Source organism: Heliconius melpomene, chromosome 12 (genome assembly GCF_056956725.1).
Source record: "Heliconius melpomene rosina isolate 202511_hmr_F chromosome 12, ASM5695672v1, whole genome shotgun sequence".
In the NCBI taxonomy this organism is placed as follows: domain Eukaryota; kingdom Metazoa; phylum Arthropoda; class Insecta; order Lepidoptera; family Nymphalidae; genus Heliconius; species Heliconius melpomene.
In genome coordinates, this window is record NC_140400.1 from 6,849,078 (window position 1) to 6,869,123 (window position 20,046).

The following is a 20,046-nucleotide window of genomic DNA, read 5'->3' on the forward strand; positions in this document are numbered from 1 at the left end:
TCAAAATGAGAGAGAGCTTAATGTGGAGAACTCTACACTCAATTGACAATTAGTCGCAATGATATTGTGTGTTGCGTGGCGGAACACAACGCCGCGTCTTTGTCTTGCCAGCATAGCCAGATAATGAAAATAATTCATTATGCCGAGTGGGAAACACAAACTTTATAAAATATTGGTGTACCCGGTCTGGTTTTATAAAGATATTTCGCGAAGTATTATCAAGTCGCTCCTCTATCCCTTAACTGCCTGAAAAATATACACTTAAGTCACTAAATTAATTAATAAAAAAAATAATCCAATGAAAAGAACTGTTATTACTGTCAAGTGACAAATGTCACTTCTGTGGATTATCAACATATCGTAATTGATTTATTTTATAATTTTCAGCGAAATATAAATACAGTAGCCGCGACATATAATCATATATAGAGTTGCAACCGGACAGAGTAATGACGTCCAAAATATTTTTACTTTTTATTTTCGCTGCTGTTATGGTATCAGCTAAGGTGCATTCTTTTGAAGTGGACTCTCCATCTGACGTCCTGGCTTTCGATGACGATGCAAAACCTGAAAGGGCTGGTAGATCTCTACCTCAAGGAGGCTGTCCCGGTGGTAGATGTTTCCCTCCTTTCCTGGGGTAATTTATCGTACCGAATAATGGATCCCGTCGATTTTGTTCATTTTATAAACCCTAATTGGTAGAATTATAATAATAAATTCTGGAATAAAATTTTAAATATAATTCATTACTAAGCTGTTTTTATTTCAATACATATTTATGTGAATTTTCATCATTGACTTAAAGCAGGGTGTGCAGAGGAAACCTAGTGTTAAGAAACTCCGTTCCCCACTTTTCGCCGAATTTTCGGGGAATTTTGTGTAGAGTGGCGGCACTCAATGCCACGCTTTTACCTTACCAGAACAAAGAAATTAAAATATTGAAAACATTATTTTCATTACCTCGCTCTAGTAAATGAAGTAGTGTATAAAGATTCTCTTTCAAGTAGAAAAAAAGATTTTATAAAAAAAATAATTAGATCCTTCGAATTTTTTTTGTAAAAAAATAATACTTAAAAAAAGTATTTATTAAAAAAGTAAAAAAAAATATTTTAAGTTAAACGGTTTTATATTGCAGATAAATGTACTAAAAGATAAAAAATAATTTCATGGAAATTATGATTACTAAAATAAAATCGTGGGGCACGTCCAATATCTACAATCGAAAGACATGGCATGAGACTTCACCCACCTAGTGGTAAGTAGCAAGTGTCGTGCCCCACGATTTTATTTTAGTAATCATAATTTCCATGAAATTATTTTTTAGCTTTTAGTACATTTATCTGCAATATAAAACCGTTTAACTTAAAATATATTTTTTTACTTTTTATTTTTAATTTTTTAGTTTTTATTTCTCATTCTATTCAATTCGTTGAGTCCCTCATCATTGCAAGGTTAATGGATAATGTTACGGTTGACAGAGGTCCAATAGAGGGGCAAGGCTATGTACAACAAGATATGCCTGAATCTTGAGGGGAAAACGCTAACGACGATATGTCGTTTTTTTATCCATAATCCATGGCATCCTAATGCCATACAGTTCTCGGCGCGCTTTTACCATTTACCTTAACTTGGGTGGTGTACCCCTAGCGACGTATCGTTTTTAGCCACCGTAACGCCACACAGTCCTCGACAGGATACCAGATCTTGACTTGGGTGGGAAATTCATATTGTAATTTTGTATAGTAAACTGTATTATACTTACCGAGCCCTTTATTTTGATACCCATATTGATGGGATTCAAAACTACATTACCCGCCATTTTGTAGCAGTATTCATCTTTGATTTTGATTTTGTATAGTGCACTGAATTCTACTTGACAAACCCTTTCATTTGATACCCATATTGATGGGATTGAAAAAAACCATCTTGTAGCGGCGGCCATCTTGGATTCACAATAATATTGAATATGGAAAATTATATTGTCACCAGAATCAAAGGCGTATACCAAATTTCAGATCAATCGGTTAACGGGAAGAGGGTTAAATTTCAATTACTAAATTTGCCCCAAACAAATAAATATACAAATAAATAAATAAACAAACGGGGTGAGCTAAATACAACCGTTTAATAAAAACGTTTAAAAAAGGAAGAAACAGACATCATGTTCCAGACTGCTAGAGTGGTCTGCCAAGACTAAGTGCCGTGTTAAGTTTTACAAGTCAACGAGTAATTCTGCCTCTAAGGTAAGCTAGAAAAACGTGAAACACAAACTAAATTTCTTGTTCGTATCTTCTAAAGACAATATTCATTTCCCATTTTCTTAATATAAGACTTGGCTTGAATTTTTTAATGTATAATTATTTTCTGATTACACATATCTGGATCTAGCGAAATGGTTGTACAAGTAATATTCTTACAATTCACTGTGGAGTTCCTCAGGGATGCTTGATGGGCCCAATCCTATTTAAAATTTATATTAATTGTATAATGTCACCGTGGCGCTGTTAGAGAGGGAAATTGTGGGTTCATCCCTCACTTAAGCAAATGACTTAATTTCTTTGTTTTAGCAAGACAAAGTGCGGATTTAAATTCCGCCATTCTACCAGCATTGTCACAATGTCATGTTGATTAGGCTTAATTTTTATATAATTAAATAAAAATAAATAAATCCGCTTCACGCTGTATCCCGCACACAGCAGGGTAGGCAGAGGGAACCTCGTGTTAAGACACTCCGTTCCCCACTTTCTGCATAATTCTGGAGCCATTGCGTGTTGAGTGGCAAAAATTAAAACCAGAAGAAAATATTTATTTATTTAATATAATTTATCTTAAATTATATTTAAACTTTACGCAGTAATTTTAAGCACTCAAATAAAGCATTAAGTAAATCACAATGCGACGTTCGTCGAAGAAATAATTTGGTTATCACGTACCTATTGAATTGGACTAACTAAACATTGACTTTAAATTCATTTCTACTTTATTATAATTAAATTAGAATTTCTTAGTAATATAATTGAAATAATCAATTTTCTAACGGTGTTTTGGCACAGTTTCTGAGTGTAAGCGCGAGGGTGGATTCGATTATCACTCGAGGTAATAATTTATTTTTAACTCGTCTTAATGTCTTTAACTATAAAAGACAAATGCCAATTTAATGCTTACATAAAAAACATGCTTATATAACTCGGCTGTATTTTAAAACGTAATTATTGAAACAAGTTAAGTTTTCTTTACTAAAAGGGATTTTAAAATATAATAAAATGACATCATATAGAGCGTTTAAAACAGTATAATATAATATAATATAAACTTAATAGACCCAGTACAAGGTTATCGCTGGCGATGGGTCACTTGAGTAATATAAATAAATTACCTACACTTAGAACTAAACAATATTAAAGCGTAAATAAATTAACCTATTTACAGATTTCCATTCAATAATGTTCTTTTGAAGTTGTTTCTAAAGATTCACAATTTTGTTCGTAATTAATTATTTGTATATTAATTTGAATCTCATTTAAAGCTTTACAAATACACAAAAGTCTAAGCAGTTAATGTTTTTTTTTAATATATTAATTCACGTTTACAAATGTTAAAGTTTTTCCACACATTTACCACTGATTTTAGCGAATCCTGTAGGACATTTGTCTCCTGCTAGAGCAACTCTGTCGTCTAGGTCATCATCATCAGGTAAGGTACGTACGGGCGTAGTTGTATTTTCTGTCACCCGTCTATCATCCATTCCCCAAACCCAAGTTTCATTTTCTTGAGGCATTCCCAATTTTCGTTCTTCCGTTTTAGGGAGTTGGGACTCTTTAGGAGGATTTTGAGCTGGTCTATTTGTTGGTGCCTCACCCCTTGTCCTGTTACTTACTCGTGTAGAGCTCATGTTTCTTCGTTCATTTACTGTGTTAACATTAGTTTTCAAAGCTCCTTCATACTCCGTTGGTGATATTACACTCACTCTTTGCGTTGTTGTAACACGTCCACAAGGCTTCCTTCTATCATTGTTATCAATTTTCGTTTTAACATTTGTAAAAGCTGAGCCGCCATTAACGTTTTCTAGTTTTCTGCCTTCAGACTGATGTAAACTAGTTTTTAATCTAAAATCATTTTCATTTCCAATATAATTGTAACTATCAGCATTTATATTTTCTTGATTTCTAACAGCAGAAGAATCTTGTATGTGGGAGTAGTGATATGACACTTCATGTTTCCGTGGGCCATTATTTAAACCACTACCATATTCAATATTGCGTCTCTGGACTAATTGATCGGTGTGAGCATTAACATTGACTTCTGAGTTCGCCGGCTGCACTGAATGTCTATCGTTGTAAATATGTTTACACGATGCTGCCGTAATAGTTATAAAAAGTAAAAACACTTTGGCCATTATCACTAGTCATTCATACTGAATACCATAGATATTGCTCCAATACACGAGTGCACTTCACGGCCGCCGACACTAAACTGTTTGTATCTTGCTAAAAGTTGGTAAATAAGTCCGTTACACGGAACCGAATAATCCACAGATGTGACAATTTTTTTTGTGGTTGCCACGTGAATGATTGACGCGCCTCGTATTTGTAAGACAGTATGAGTAATTTGCTTTCAATTCTGATTTTTATATAATTTTAACTATTGTTAATATTTAACCGTCTGCTAATTAATTAATTTCAAAGGCTTTAATTACGCTTTTGAGTTATGTTTTTAGAATACTTAACCAACTTAGTTAATTGATAAATTACTTGAATAGTCAACGGCTGGTCTATTGTTTATTGAACTCTTTTTTAGAGAAATAATAATGACCAATTTTGAATACTCGGAATTCTACAACAGTTGTCAAAAATATGACGTGACTGTAATGATTTCTTAGCATCACCTGTATCTCGTTTATAGCACATAGCTAGGGGACCCACTCTCCACCACACTGGCGAAATTCAACGCCACGCTTTATCTTGTCATCTTCTACTGTATGGAAATGGAATCCACAACCGTCGAGTTTACAGTCAAACGTCTAAAAAACCACGGATGAATGGTCTATTCTTTTTTATAATCTAATTCGAAAGTGTATAAATTAGCACTATTTTCTCCTAGCACATTCCACATTTGTGAAAGCTGTCTCAACACCGATATCTTATATTCTAAAAGGACAAGTAAATTACATTTTTAATTATTTTTAGCTATCACCTCTATTCAGTTCGTATAATCTTTGTGACAGTCGAATGGCCTTGAGGAGCTGACGCATGTAGCTTGCATAATGTGCCCTAAGTTCCCGAACCCGATGTGGACTCTAGGTCTGTGGGGTACAGGTTATAATCCGATAGCACCAAACATCATGTACGCAATACCTGGGCAATTCGTTTACATTAACTTGTATATATGGTTTTGTATGGTTTCGCGTATAATACTGCTATAAAATATAAATAATATTTAATAATAAGTCCAGATGATATTTTGTATCAAGAAAGCTCTCTAAAAGATTATATCTCAATTAGGAAGAGCATGTAATATTAAACGATGAAGTCTAAATTTACTTTTGTTTATAGGGTACTGAGCCTCATAGGGAAGAAATGAAACCCTTATAGGATCACTTTCTAGTCCAATGGACTACAGAGTCGTCCGGTAAAGACCATTTATCTCGAGATCGCATGGAGACATCAAGTTGAAATTAACATCAAATATTCAGGTCTACGTTTCCTTGGAGTATAGAAAAGATCAAGCTTCTAAACCAACGCATATAATCATAAACCGTTTTTGCTACATTTTATTTATGTAGGTAATCCAAATTTTATAGGGTACTTTCCGGAGTAAGAGAAAACTACTGAAACAACAACTGAAAAAATTCTAATAAAGAAAAATAAACTGAAAATTGAAAAATTATAACTATTTCATAGAATTTTTTTTCTATGAAATAATTATAATTTTTCAATTTTACAGATATTATAATTTTAATTCCAAACTTATATATGTAGTTCATTTCATACAAAATGAATACCAAAAGTTTGTCAACTTTTATAAGTTGTATTTCCCGTTGACGTACAATCCTGAATTTGGTACGGAGCCCTCGGTAAGTAAATTCAACTATAGTTTAAATACACTTAGATAGAATAGATGCATGTATATTTCAATATTTATTCAAAATTGTATTAATAAATAATTCTTAGAACTCATAACAAATACTCTACCTCGATATCTCTTTCACTCAGGCGAATGTCAATATTTAAATTAATTTCACTTCCCCACTCTGGCAGACAAAACGCGGTGTAGAGTAATTTAATTTTTTTAAGAGAGTTAATTTAATTAGTTAGTTAATTTAAATTTAATTAAGAGAGTAGTCACTCAATACGCAATGTCTCGAATATAATTGGACGAAAAGGGAGAACGGAGTGTCTCAACACTAAGCTTCCCTCCGTACTCTACTAAACATGACAAGGCTCGGAACTGCTAATACAAGATTCAATGTTGTAAACAAGAAATATCTAACAAGTATTTTATAAATACTACATATATACTAAACCTATATTTATCTTGTGAGAATATTTCATTTATAACTAGTCATTGCCGGCAACTTTTTTAAGCTGGAATGTAAATTGCAAAATGGAAAATTTCTATTGTTCTATTCCCAAAGGAGTTTCAAGAAATACATACCAAATTTCAATTTTCTAAGTACAGTAGTTTCGTCTGTGCGTTGTCTATTAGTCATTCAATAATAGAAGAATTTAATATATTATAGATTATATTGTATTGATATTTTATTTATAGTACCTACTTATAATGTGCATCCGGGACCTAGTATTATACATTACACGACCTTTACTTAAGAAGACTGTTTCTTAGAAATATTCGAGTCTCTTTAATGTGTGTACATGTTACATTTTTATTTAAAATACCTTTAAAAAGATGTACTTAGTTATCTATATATATAAAATCGAAAGGTCACTCACTCATCACGAAATCTCAGAAACTACATGTGCTAGGAATCTCAAATTTTGCATAGGAGTTTTTTATAAGACGTAGGTGCTCGCTAAGACGGGAATTTGCAATATTCGACTTCTTAGGGATTGTTTTTGGGGTTGAAAGTTTGTATGAAACTTCGTTACTACAAATGCTAGGAGTCTCAAATTTTGCATGGACTTATAGGACGTAGGTACTCATGGGGACAGAAATTAATAATAACGTAGTTCACGCTGGCGAAGCCGCGGGCCCGCCCGCGTGTCTTATAAATTTATTTTTTAACAAAACGAAAAACCGACTTCAAACAACGAACTAAAAAGTTACAAAATAAGTAGTACTTAAGTTTCTTCTATTAAGCCGTCTAAACTCCTGTATTCATATTTATTCGATATAAAAAAATACGTTTTCTTCATACGAGCAAATAGATGCCAATAATATAGTCAAGTTCCTCGATATCCAATAAAGTTCATTGAAATTCTTATAAAGGGTCGAATGAAAAAGCGCATTCGATATATGAAACTTATTCGTTCTAGTCTCAAATATACACCAATAGTTCCTGAGTTTATCGCGTTCAACCAAACAAACTCTTCCTTCGTATCCCTAAATTGAGAATGCAAACTTTGTATAAGTGCAACGGTAGTGGGTTTGATTCCCACTCGGTGAAATGAATAAATTATTTTTTTGCCCTCCCTTATAACAAGACGAAGCGCGACGTCGAGTTCCAGCATGCAACACGAGTGGAGAACTGGGTGGTTCGTGGGGAATGAAGTGTCTGGCATCCTCAACCCTCGGTTCCCTCTGCCTACCTTGCTATTTGGATACAGCATGAACCACAATTTTTCCATCAATATTACAACGATAAACACGAAACAAGCGACCATTTATAAAACAATAACATATTAATTCAAAAAATCCACTATGGAAAAATACTCAGTCTACTTCCCAGACAGTTACTGCACTACACAAAATAACTATAAAACAATATTACTTACAAACTAACCAGTTTTAAATGTTACAAAAATTCCACTGTAGACCCTAAAAATTAATAGTTTAAATTGAAGCTTTATTTTATGTACTTTTTTTATTAAAAAATAATAATTAGCTTCACGCTATAACTTGCACGTGGCATTGCAGGCTGAAGGAGAATAGTGTTAAGACACTCCGTTTCCCACGCATCGAATAAATACATTCGTACAACATCTAATGTAAATATTAGTGAGATTAGATGTAGCGCAGCAACACAAGCATGCGACTGTAAATGCGATAGGTTGTGGGTTCAAATCCCACTGGCGGGTATGAAATATTTAATATTTTAATTTCCTCGCTCTAGTAACAAGAGAAACGACAGCGTGACGTTGACTTCCGCTACTCAACTCATAATTCATCCAGAATTCCGCGGAAAATGGGGATCAGAAGTATCTTAATAGGAACATGGGAACGGAGTGGCTTAACTCTAACTTAGCAGATGCCCTCTGCGTATCCTGCTATTTGCGGGATACAGCGTGAAGCTTAACAAAAAGAATATGGACGCAGCAGTGCCTAGACTTGCAACCGAAGTAGGCTTCTGGGACGCCTGCACTGGCTTGGGTCGCAAACCCCAATTACAATGCAGTAACAGCATTCATCATTGTTCGAACGTGATTTGGCTAATTAAATACAATCTATTTTTTTTTTCAAACAGAAGATAATGTTTTTAGGCCTATTGGCTTTCCCAACGATAGGGAAGGGAAAGGGGGCACTGTCCCTAAGAAATTGTAAGCACTACGCTACGCCTGCTTGAGAGGATGTCGTCGGCGACAAGGGCGTCCCTAGCGAGCCTCGAATCTAGGCTTGCAGCTGTAAAAATACAATCTAAACACAATTTAGTTACAAACATAGCTGCAATAAGTCAAATCAATATACAATATTGCTATAGCAAGTTAATAACGATACTTATTACTATCGATCGATAAATGAAACAAGTTATTCACAAGCATTGTATAAATGTATAAGTAACCGGATAGGACATTTAATATTGGTCCGCTCGGCCACATTCCGCTCGAGCTCGGTTTGACGCAAATGAAAATACTTTAGACTTTAAACAAATAAAATTCAAGTATCAATACAAATTCCATATTTTAATTATATTCGAGGCCGTCACGTCACGTCATCCCGCAAAGGGACAGCGTATGTCGTCATACTAGTTGTGTTTCAATAATAATTTTTAATTAAGTTTTTTAGCGAGATTCGAACCTGCGACTCTCGTTTACTGTCTTAGCTCTCGTCGCCAATTAAAGCGTAATATTTTTTAATTTTATACGCTTGTTACAACATTTTAATTTTTTTGTATGAGAGTGTTGCAAATAAAGTTTAAAATTATAGTTATTCTTTGTATACCTGCCGCCTACTTCGTATTAACTTTTTATAGTAATAGGTCAATCAGTCACATTTTCCTGTTATAAATTTGAACCTTGTCCTTTATATATGTTTTTATATAAAAATATATAAATTTGCATATATTTATTTTTTAACGTGTCAATCGATTCGTGTAGTGTAACCAAGAAGACTCTAGTAATAAATTATTTTGATTATATTCCGTATATTTTAGAAATACTTTAAATAAAGTACAAAGCGGCTGTGAGTTCTATTCCTATTTGGGGGAATGATTAATTTTCTGGAAACAACTCTTGAGTTTGACATGCGCGAGGAACGGTGTGTACGTTTCTTGGTTCCTCTTTTTTGGCGTCATGATATATCCCGTCAGGGTAAGCAGAAGAAACCTAGGAACCAAGTGTTAAGACATTCTCCATTAAGATAATTCCATTCCTTACTTTGCCATATACCACATAAAATTAAAACCTTAGTTGGATCTTTTCCTTTGATTTACATGGTTGCGTATCTTCTCAGAGCGAAGATATACTGTGTGAACTTATTTCATCTATTTACGTAATAACATCTTCAAAGTTTTACTACATCTACCAATATAAAATGCAAACTCTTATGATATAAATTAAATATTAATATTTAAATTCCATTTTCTAGTGCAAATTTTGTTAAGGTTCCTATATATTAATGCTGTTTCAATGTTACAACTATAAAAGTGACGTTTGTGGGTTCCGTTCCGTTATTCAATGGGTTCCGTTATTCAATAGAGTAACCCTACTCAACGTAGTATTTACACTAGGGTGCTTACGCTGCTACATGCAGTAGAAAATGTGAAGCAGAAAAAATAAATATACCCTCTGAAGAACTCCTCAGTAACAATAAAAAATAAATAGCGAGTGACATTAGCATGTAATGGGTTCTGTATTTTTTTAAAAGTATTTATCGTATAGTTTTTACTTTTTACATTTGCATTCATTTTTAACAAACAACTTGTCCAAAGTACCAGTTATATTACTTAGTAGCCACGGCCTGTGGGGATTTTAAGTAAAAAATACTTGACTGAAAATCCATAGAGGATATTATCGTTTTTTTTTCTTTAAGCTCTTTTCTAACGCCATTTTTTAATTTATTTATTTGTATTTTATTTTTTTTTGCATTGTACTAACTTGGGATTGGCAACTTGAAAATAAACTTTATTCGAAATGCAAATATTTTAATTAGCTTAAATAATACTATAATGATATGCGGGATAGGGCGTGAAGCTGCAATACCGTAATAGTAGGATGATAGTATCTAGAAATAGGCTATATCTACAACGCTATAGTAAATCACCCTCAGAAGGAACCCTAAAGCCATCAAACACGTGCAAACGTTCTATTTGTATTTTATTTGCGATAAAGGGAAGCGAGTTCTTATATTATTTTTTTAATACTTATGCACTTTCAACATATTGTAGAGTACCTATCGTAGCGCAGGTGGATTACAGACACAATATTTTCATTTCTTTCTTTTTCTTTTTTTCTTTTTTTCTTTCTTTTATTCCGCTACTCAAAATGCAATGTCTTGACTTCGAGCGGGAAGGAGAGAATGGTGAGTTTTGAGACCAGTTTCCTTTGACTACCAGTGTAACTGTGAAGTTGTTTTTATAGAGTAAGCTTTCAGAAAATACTATTTTCTTATAATTATTCTTAATCTCTGCCTCTTAATGACAGAGCAGAGAAAGAGACTACGTTCCTCATTTTTCGCCCAATTTCCGAGACATTACTAGTGATCATAAAGTTTCTGGGAAAAGGAAAACCGGCAGTAGAAGAAAGTCGTGGTTAAGGAACATCAAAGAATGGACTGGAATTAAAACCGCCGTAGATTTGATTCATTTGGCTAGGGACAGGACTAAGTATGCGAAGTTGACTGCCAACCTTCACTAGTTGGAGAGGCACATTAAGAAGAAGAAGAAGACTAGTGATCATGAGAGTCAAAAAAAACAAAGTGAAGAAAAAAATAATTCCCTCGAGTGAAAAATGAACGCACAACCACCGCATTTAAAGTTAAACGCTGTCACCTTGGAACACAATAGCCTAAATTTAATATATTTATCAAAAATATATTTCCAGGTATCTCATTTGTACCTCAGTAGACTATTCATCCATTGAAGGTACCTGCGTCTGACGCCCGCTATTGTGCTATGTAATTTGTCACAACAACGAATATGGGTGGCGTTTTGATGTCATGCTATAACTATATGATAAACACATTAATTTTGCTTTATTTTATTTTTACCCCCCTACCGGTTATATAAAGGTGGAGAAAAAAGAGATTGTAGAGAAAATAGAAGGCCAGTCGTGACGAAGGGGCACAAAGTGTGGTTCGTGGATAGTAGGAAAGGTAAAGCTAACACTTGGTTCCCTCTACCTATCCCGCTATATGAGGGATACGGCGTGAACCTAAAAAAAATATATAAAACTTTGTAAACACAAAACTCATTTCGAAATTTACAATTTAAAATATTTCTGTTCCATATTTTAATAATATTTTATTCGTTCCTCTGTAAGTGGACTACCGTGCTTTTTTTAATTTATATTTTTCAAGTAATTTACAATTTTAACCTTTGATTTTAAAAATGTCTCAAATATATAACAAAGGTAAGAATGGTGGCGTAAAAGCATACTGGTGATGGTTGTGGATTCAATTCCCGCTGTGAGAAGAGTTTTTTCAGCTTCACCTTTGATCCCGCATATTATCAAGGTAGGCAGACCCACGCACCGTCTAAATTTTGAGCGTGTTCCCAGAGATGTGGAAATCGCACCCAGAGGCCTCGCGTTTATGTGGCGTGATTGCGCAACGACGATCTGGACAAGATTTTTTCATTTCCTTGGTCGTGAAAAACGGTGTGTATTAACACTACTTTTAGTCTGCCTACCCTGCTGTCTACAGAACATATGTGACAAGAAAAAAAAAAATTATAATATATCTTTTGCTATTAAAGTATTATAAAGAAAAAAATCCCTCTGAATAACCTGCCATACAGAAAAAAGCTTTGGCTGTAGTGGCAGTATGCGCTTGTTATTTACTGTGCCAAAGGTCGTTCAACTCTTGCCAAATACAAGTACTCATTATTAAATAGTTAGCAATAGCAACAGTTTATAGAAAAATTATAATTTTCTTTCAGCTTTACGCATACAGCTATCCCATTATATCATAATTTTTATTTCGATTTATCTAAAGAATAGCTTTTTGTGTATTATCACAGTAGGGTAAACGCCATTAACCTCAAGTTTGAAAAAAGGAAAAATAACTTGTAATATGTGGGTTGACTCTCTTCCTCGTCAAAGCAACGATATCTCGATAGTTCGATTCCCTCTTCGGGCAATGAATTATTTAATATTTTCGTTTCCTCGCTCTGGTAACAAGTCAAAGCGCTTCGTTTACTTCCGCTACTCAACACGTAATGCCTCGAGAATTGATTGGTGGATGGGTAACAAAGTGTCCTAACACTACGTTCCCTCTACCTACCGGGGTACAGAATGGACCTAAAATATACTCCTTAACCTTGAGCTTAAAATAATATTTCAATAGGTTAAACGTTCAAAATTTCAAGAGGGGGATTTAAATGTTTCACCAAGTCTGAAGGCTGTAGGCGGGAAGCTGGAGGCCGGCGGCACTCTTCAAGAGCCCACCTGCAAGAGCTCTCGTGTCAACAATTTGCTCTGCCACTGTACTTGCTCTTTGTTTTTCGTGGATTTCGTTTTTATTTTAAATACAGTAATATGAAGCCAGCCATGGCGCAGGAGCACAAGCGTCTGACTGTAAACCCAACTAAGTAAGTTTTGAGTTCGATTCCCAGTCGACGAATTAAGTCACAATCAAGAGAAAATGGGTTTGAATTCTGAAAGAAACATTCTAAATATTATATTGTAAATATTTGAAAATAACTATTTATCCTTTACCGAAAAGTAAAGTAAAAAGAAATCTTCTTTTATAAAGGCAACATTTTCACCGCAAATCGGCCGCCGTCGGATCCCGGAAGCTATTGTTGTCACTCGACTGTCTACCGGACTTCACATATCGTTTGGTATTTTAAGCATTTTCTATTCTAAGTTGCCGTAGATATAAATGTTAGGTATATCAATTCTTTACTAGAATATCTTGAAGTTATATTTTTAAAGCCTTTATTGTAGACAGATGGAAACTTACAGACGGAGACGAAAACGAGTGGTAAGACACCCTGTTCCTGTTTTTTCCAAATTTTCGAAATATTCCATATTGAGGGGGTACCAGAGCTAGGACACGACAACAATTCATTCACCAGAGTGGAAATCGAACCTACACCTAACGGCCGCGTTTGCAGAAAGACTGCTGCATCGCTACGACGGAATACCATAAATATGTTTTTATAATGGCAATTCTTAAAACATACTGACTATTACACAAATATATATATTTTTTTTTCTTATAAAAACCAGGCATTAAACAAATTTTAATTTAAAGTTAGCCTCGGCACGTCATTCGCAGGCTTTTCACATTACATATAAAAACAGAATTACATAGAAATAGCTTGTTAAAACTTTCCTGATATAATTTTCAAAACAATTGCTTAGTTACCAAGTAATTTGCGCGTGCAAAGTTTAAACAAAAATATCCTTTTATTTCTGATAAAAAGTCGAGTCTGCGCTTTTTAATACTAGAGTGGGTTATTTTTCATTTCATTTTGTATCCCACATATGGTATGGTAGGCAAAAAAAAAATTGTGTTAAAACACTCCGATCTCCCACCGATTCTTGAGACTTTGTCAAGACAAATGTCACTGTCACCAGAGGGTAAAAAGAAATAATTTATTTTCCCGCGTGGGAATCGAATCTACAGTCGGGAACTTAGTTTAAGTTAGAAGTCAGTAGGAAACTCCTACACTTCCCTAGGAACCTACATGCCAAATTACCACCCCGCATAGTTCAGCTGTGTGTTCTGTCAGTTACTCTGTACCGGAAGAGTTTGCAATCTAAATAAATACAACAATTCAAATATACAATATTAGTTCATTTACCAGGATATTGTGTCAAGACGACAACTTTACATGCTTGTTAAAACTTTTGTTGTTTAGAGTCCTCTAGGAAAGGATCTATCTCTAATAGGAAGATTGTAAAACTTCAATACACTTCAATACACTTCAACTAATTACTGGATATTTGAGAGAAGAGCGATTTGAGTTTACAGCTTTTATGTATTTTTTTTTGTAAGCTTCACACTGTTTTTCCTTATAGCAGAGTAAACAGGGTGATATAACACTCCGATTGTCACGTGCTGCATAATTCTTGAGATATTGCATAATGGGTGGGGCCAGTCGTGGCGCAGGGGCACAAGCGTGCGACTGTAAACGCGGCACGTTGTTGATTCGATTTTCAGTTGAGGGAATGAAATATTGAAATATTGCCATATCCTCGCTTTGGTGACGAAGCTAAGCACGGTGGAACGAAACGAAAATGTCTCAATGGGAACGGAGTGTTTTAACAGTAGGTCCCTTTGCCTAATCTACTATTTGCAGGATAGGATGAAATTCAACGCCAAGCCTTAAACAAACCGACAACCGTCAAATTCACAGTCAGATGTTACTTCGCCACGAGAGCCTCAAATTGTAAGTAACGTGTAAAAGTAATGATTGAACTTATTCTATATTTTATATGGATATTGTAAGATTAGTCTATAATCTATATATATAAAAGGACTTGTCCTCACTGACTGAGGTAAGACGCACGCACAGCTGTAACCGCTGTGCGTAGAAACGTGGAATTTGGACAAAAGTTTACTTTCGTAATCTGGACATCCACTAAGAAGGGATTTTGAAAAATTTTAAGCCTAAAGGGATGATATAGGGGTTGAAAGTTTGTATGGAAAAAAAATTAAATCGGCACCGATTTTTATAAAATTTGAAATTTAGATTTTTAAAAGTATTTAATTGAATACGTGTTTCATCGTTTTCTAGAATTCTCCCCCTAAGGGTGCAAATAAGGGGTTGAAAGTTTGTATGGAAAAATCTTTAAAACGCTACCGATTTTTATAAAATTTTAAATTTAGATTCTTAAAAATATTTAATTGAACATGTGTTTCATGGATTTCTAGAATTCACCCCCTAAGGGTGCATATAAGGGGTTGAAAGTTTGTATGGAAATATCTTTAAATCGCCACCGATTTTTATAAAATTTGAAATTTAGACTCTTAAAAATATTTCATTGAACACATGTTTCGTGGTTTTTTAGAATTCACCCCTAAATACGCAAGCGAAGCTGCGCGCGTCCGCTAGTTAATAATAATTTGAGCTTTTTTGTTCTTTTTTTTGTCTCTATAAATAATTTCCGCATATTTGCAGTTTTTACTTTTATTTCAATATATGCAAAGTAGCACACACCGAGTTCCGTTGTCTGGGTAACAAGAATGTGACATTCCATTCTATTAATTGTCACGCAATATGCCCACTGAAACATTATTTCTGCGTCTACCAGAAAATCTTGAGGAAGTAATGTTTGAAGCCAATCGTGGTGCAGCAGCATCAGGGTGCGTCAGGTTGATGGTTCAATTCTCACTCAATGAAATAAAATATTTAATTTCCATTTTTGGCTCTGGTAACAAGGCAAAATTTATGAAAATCTCTCTATAGGGATGCTACAACAAACGACGTTGACGAGAACGTAAAGCTTAGCAGGTGCTTGGGCGGTTTCCTAAAAGACACGGGTTCCAATCCTGCTACATTAAGAAAATTATAGTTTTTCGATAAAAAAGTAATTATTAGATACACAATTATTTTATAACAGTAATATTTCAATCAAAATTGATTGGAAAATTTGTATAAACGTGAAAATTTCCTTTTATTTCCATTCTCAGAAGCACAAACAAAAGTGTAAAGCTAATACCAACCGACGATGAGTCAAGTCTGCGGAAAATTTGTAAATCGATACCCCCGAAGCTAAAACCCATCTAATAATGGCTTCTTTAATGCCATAACTCGGTAACTTTGCCATATCTATTTTATTGTGTTTCTTATGGGTTTACCAACTTGGAAAATAGGTATAATGTAGTAGGGTCATGGTTAAGATTTTAAAAAGTACATTCACGCTTTGCAGAGTAAGCAGAGAGAATATGGTGGGACGCACCGCCAAATTATCGAGGCATTGCCAGCCAATTTGTTCCCAATTCCTTTTCTAATATTAATGTTTTAAGGGTTCTGCACCCTTATAAGTTGAAAAATATAACTGTGGAATTCAACGCGATGTGAAGGGATTCCCCAGAGACCGGATCATACCGTCTTGTTCAGATAGATTGGCTCAGGTAGATTGAGTCAAGTATTCACTAAAAGGATATGAGTTAGTTTTATGCGATACTTATTAAACTCTCTATTTGTTATTATTTATTTTTAGACACAATGTTTGGAATTCGCGGAAAGCGGAGAACGGAGTCTCTTAACGCTAGATTTTTTCTGCCTATCTTGCTTTGTACTTCACCTTTTTAACTGACTTCTGTAAGAAAAGGAGGTTATCAATTCGTCTGTATTTTTTTTTTATTATATTTTTATTTAGAGAACGTAGTAATAAGACAATCTCCGCATAATCTTCGACATTGACATGGTCACTGCGTGATAATTGCAGAGCTCAACGCCCTGCTTTCTCTACCAGAGCGGAGAAATTAAATTAATTTAAATATAATCATTGCCCTGAATGGGGATCGAACCCATTACTCAACCACGGCCTCAATTCTTATTATTACAGATAAAGTAAAAAAAAACATACATAATACCTATACATATGGATCTACGTATAATTATAGTCCCTTACAGACAACGTGATATGTCATATTTCATATGCAGACAGACTACTATGAAACCATATGGAAATTCGTCGCATATTTAAACAAGACAAGTTATAAGGGGGGAATACTCGTATATGTATGCGTAAATTATGAATATTTATAGCACAGTGTACTTTAAAACAAATTGAGCTTTTTAGCTTACAAATAATCGTAGTGCATCGGCACAGTGTCTGACTGTAAATGCGAGGGTTGTGGATTCTATTCCCACTAGAAGAAATATATTATTCTCATTTTCTAGGTCTTGTAACCAGACAAAAGTACTAGTTACATTCCCGCTAATTCTTACATACGACAGAGGGAGTTTAATACCTACCAAGACAATCCATTCTCTACTCACAGCCTATATTTTTGAAACATTGAGTATCGAAAATTAAAGATTTTTTAAATTATTTGTGCATTAGACCTACGTGTAGTGAAGAGTGCTGCGGCAGGTAGTTGTTTAGATAACTATCGTTTCATAACAACATTAAAATGTCGTTAAACGATACCAAATGCTTTTCAAAATATCATAAATATTCACACATATTGTTGTGCTATACAAATGTATGGAAAATAGCATGTTTAGTGGATGAAAACCTGCGATCAGCGAGTTCGATTCACGCACGAAGGGTTCCGTACCATTATATATAAAAACGGCAAACAATTACATCTGCTGTATGCTCTTAAGTTTTTATTTTATTCTATTTTTTAATATTTCTTATTCTAGTGGCAGTGGAAATTATATTATACATGAAAATAAAGTCTGGTGACGGTGGAGCCTTTCGATACGGAATCCTAAACACTGAGGTAAAAATAGCTTCACTTGAGTCTGATAGCTGGGTTGTGGTCGATGGGCTGGGATCGATGGTTTTGGGTTCTTGAAGAAAAAAAGCTTTTCATTAAAAACACTTATTTATTAGTGTTGGCAATGATAGGGAGGACTCCCTGAAGGTATGCATATATTATGTGCGGTTTGATGATAGTGGACAACGCCGAAGAGATATTTAAAGACCTGTAGCGTTCCGTTCCATCTAGTTAATCCGTTAGGGATCCAGCGTAAAGCTAAAAAATATAGATGAGTAGAAGTCAAAAGAACTTGGCAGTGTAAGCAACCTGGTGTAGACACTCCAATAAATATATTTAAGTGAAATTTAGAAAGAGTTTCTTTAATATATCAGAAGAACGTAAAAAAATATTAATAAAGTTCATTATTTGTATTGAATATAGAAAAAGGGCCCAGTCGTAGTGCAGAGGTGCCGCCAGCATGCAACTGTAAACACGATAAGTTGTGGCTTCGATTGCCACTGGAGAAAATGAAATATTTAATACTAGCGGACGCGCGCAGCTACGCCCGCTTATTTGCATCCTTAGGGGTCAATTAAAATAAACCACGAAACATGTGTTCAGTGAAATATTTTTAAGAGTCTAAATTTCAAATTTTATAAAAATCGGTGGCGATTTAAAGATTTTTCCATACAAACTTTCACCCCTTATTGGCACCCTTAGGAGGTAAATTCTAAAAAACCGTGAAACACGTGTTCAATTAAATACTTTTAAAAATCTAAATTTCAAATTTTATAAAAATCGATGCCTATTTAATTTTTTTTCCATACAAACTTTAAACCCCTATTTCACCCCTTTAGGGTTAAAATTTTTCAAAATCCCTTCTTAGTGGATGTCCAGATTACGAAAGTAAACTTTTGTTCAAATTTCACGTTTCTAAGCATAGCGGTTACGGCTGTGCGTGCGTCTTTCCTCAGTCAGTGAGGACAAGTCCTTTTATATATATAGATTTTCTTTTACTCAACACAGAATGCCTCCAGAATTTTGGGAATTGTGTAATGAAAGTATCTTAACACTAGGTTCCTAGATCCTCTGCTTACCCTGCTATGTGCGTCTAGACAGAGCTAGACAGTGTGAAACTAAAAAATAATATAGAAAAAGACTAGTCATATTTTTGATTCGAACTTCAACCCCTATCCTAGCTAAGTCACTATAATTCACTTAATATCATATACGCATACGAAAAGGATCAAAATAAATTAAAAATTCATAGAAATTTTCCGGAAACAATTAATTAACATGTCGGAAACACGAGCGTGCGGTGGTGGAATATGTTTTGATACGAACGGCCGCCGACCGTCAACATGTCAAACTTAATTTTCATGTTATTAGTTAAATAGTTACTAATTTACCTTTTGCCTGCGGCTTCGCATGTGTCGAAAAAAAATAAACAACTGAGAGGTTATAAGCGCATAAGAATTTCGAAGTAGCTCGATGAGAACGTATGGCTTAGTTGGTCAGAGCACAGACGGTTTCCAAGAGGCGAGTGTTCATATCCCGCTTCGTTCAATTTTTTTATACGTTTTCTTAAGAAGATAAAGGTTTTCTCATATAAAAACACAGACATAGGCAGAGAGTACTTAGTGTCAAAACACTCCATTCTGCGCTTTTCGCCCAAATTGCAGACATTGCGAGTTGAGAAGCGAAGCTCTGAACCATACTTTATCTTAATAAGGCAAAGAATTATAAAGATAGACGAAAAAATAAACAAGCCACAATCCTCACATCCTGACTCAAGTCCTAAATCTTAGCTCAGCTTGTCGATTGAACATAAAACCGAGAAGAGCCCGACAGCGGAAGCTATCGTAATACCGTATTTGTATCTATGTCGTAAAATTTATATGGAGAATTGGTATTCTCACTTATACGAGTATACAAAATCAAATGTATTGAGAATCAAATATATCGACGGTTGTGGGTTTGATTCCCACTCGGGATAAAAAATATTTAATATTTTCATTTTCTCGCTGTAGTATCAAGGTTAAGCGCGGCTTTGAGTTCCACAACTCAACACGCAATGCTCAAGAATTAGATGGTAAAGGGGGGAAT

General features: G+C 34.5%; 2 protein-coding genes across 3 annotated transcripts in view; both read right to left on the minus strand.

Annotated features, from left to right (window-relative positions):
* The window catches only part of LOC146533662 (uncharacterized), a 125,248-nt gene that overhangs the window by 101,853 nt on the left and 3,349 nt on the right, over positions 1 to 20,046 (minus strand). The gene's annotated exons all lie outside the window — the stretch shown is intronic.
* On the minus strand, positions 3,275 to 4,485 carry LOC146533665 (uncharacterized). Its single transcript, XM_085194853.1, has one exon. It carries the CDS (start codon positions 4,394 to 4,396, stop codon positions 3,596 to 3,598), a length of 801 nt encoding a protein of 266 aa, XP_085050979.1. The 5' UTR covers positions 4,397 to 4,485; the 3' UTR covers positions 3,275 to 3,595.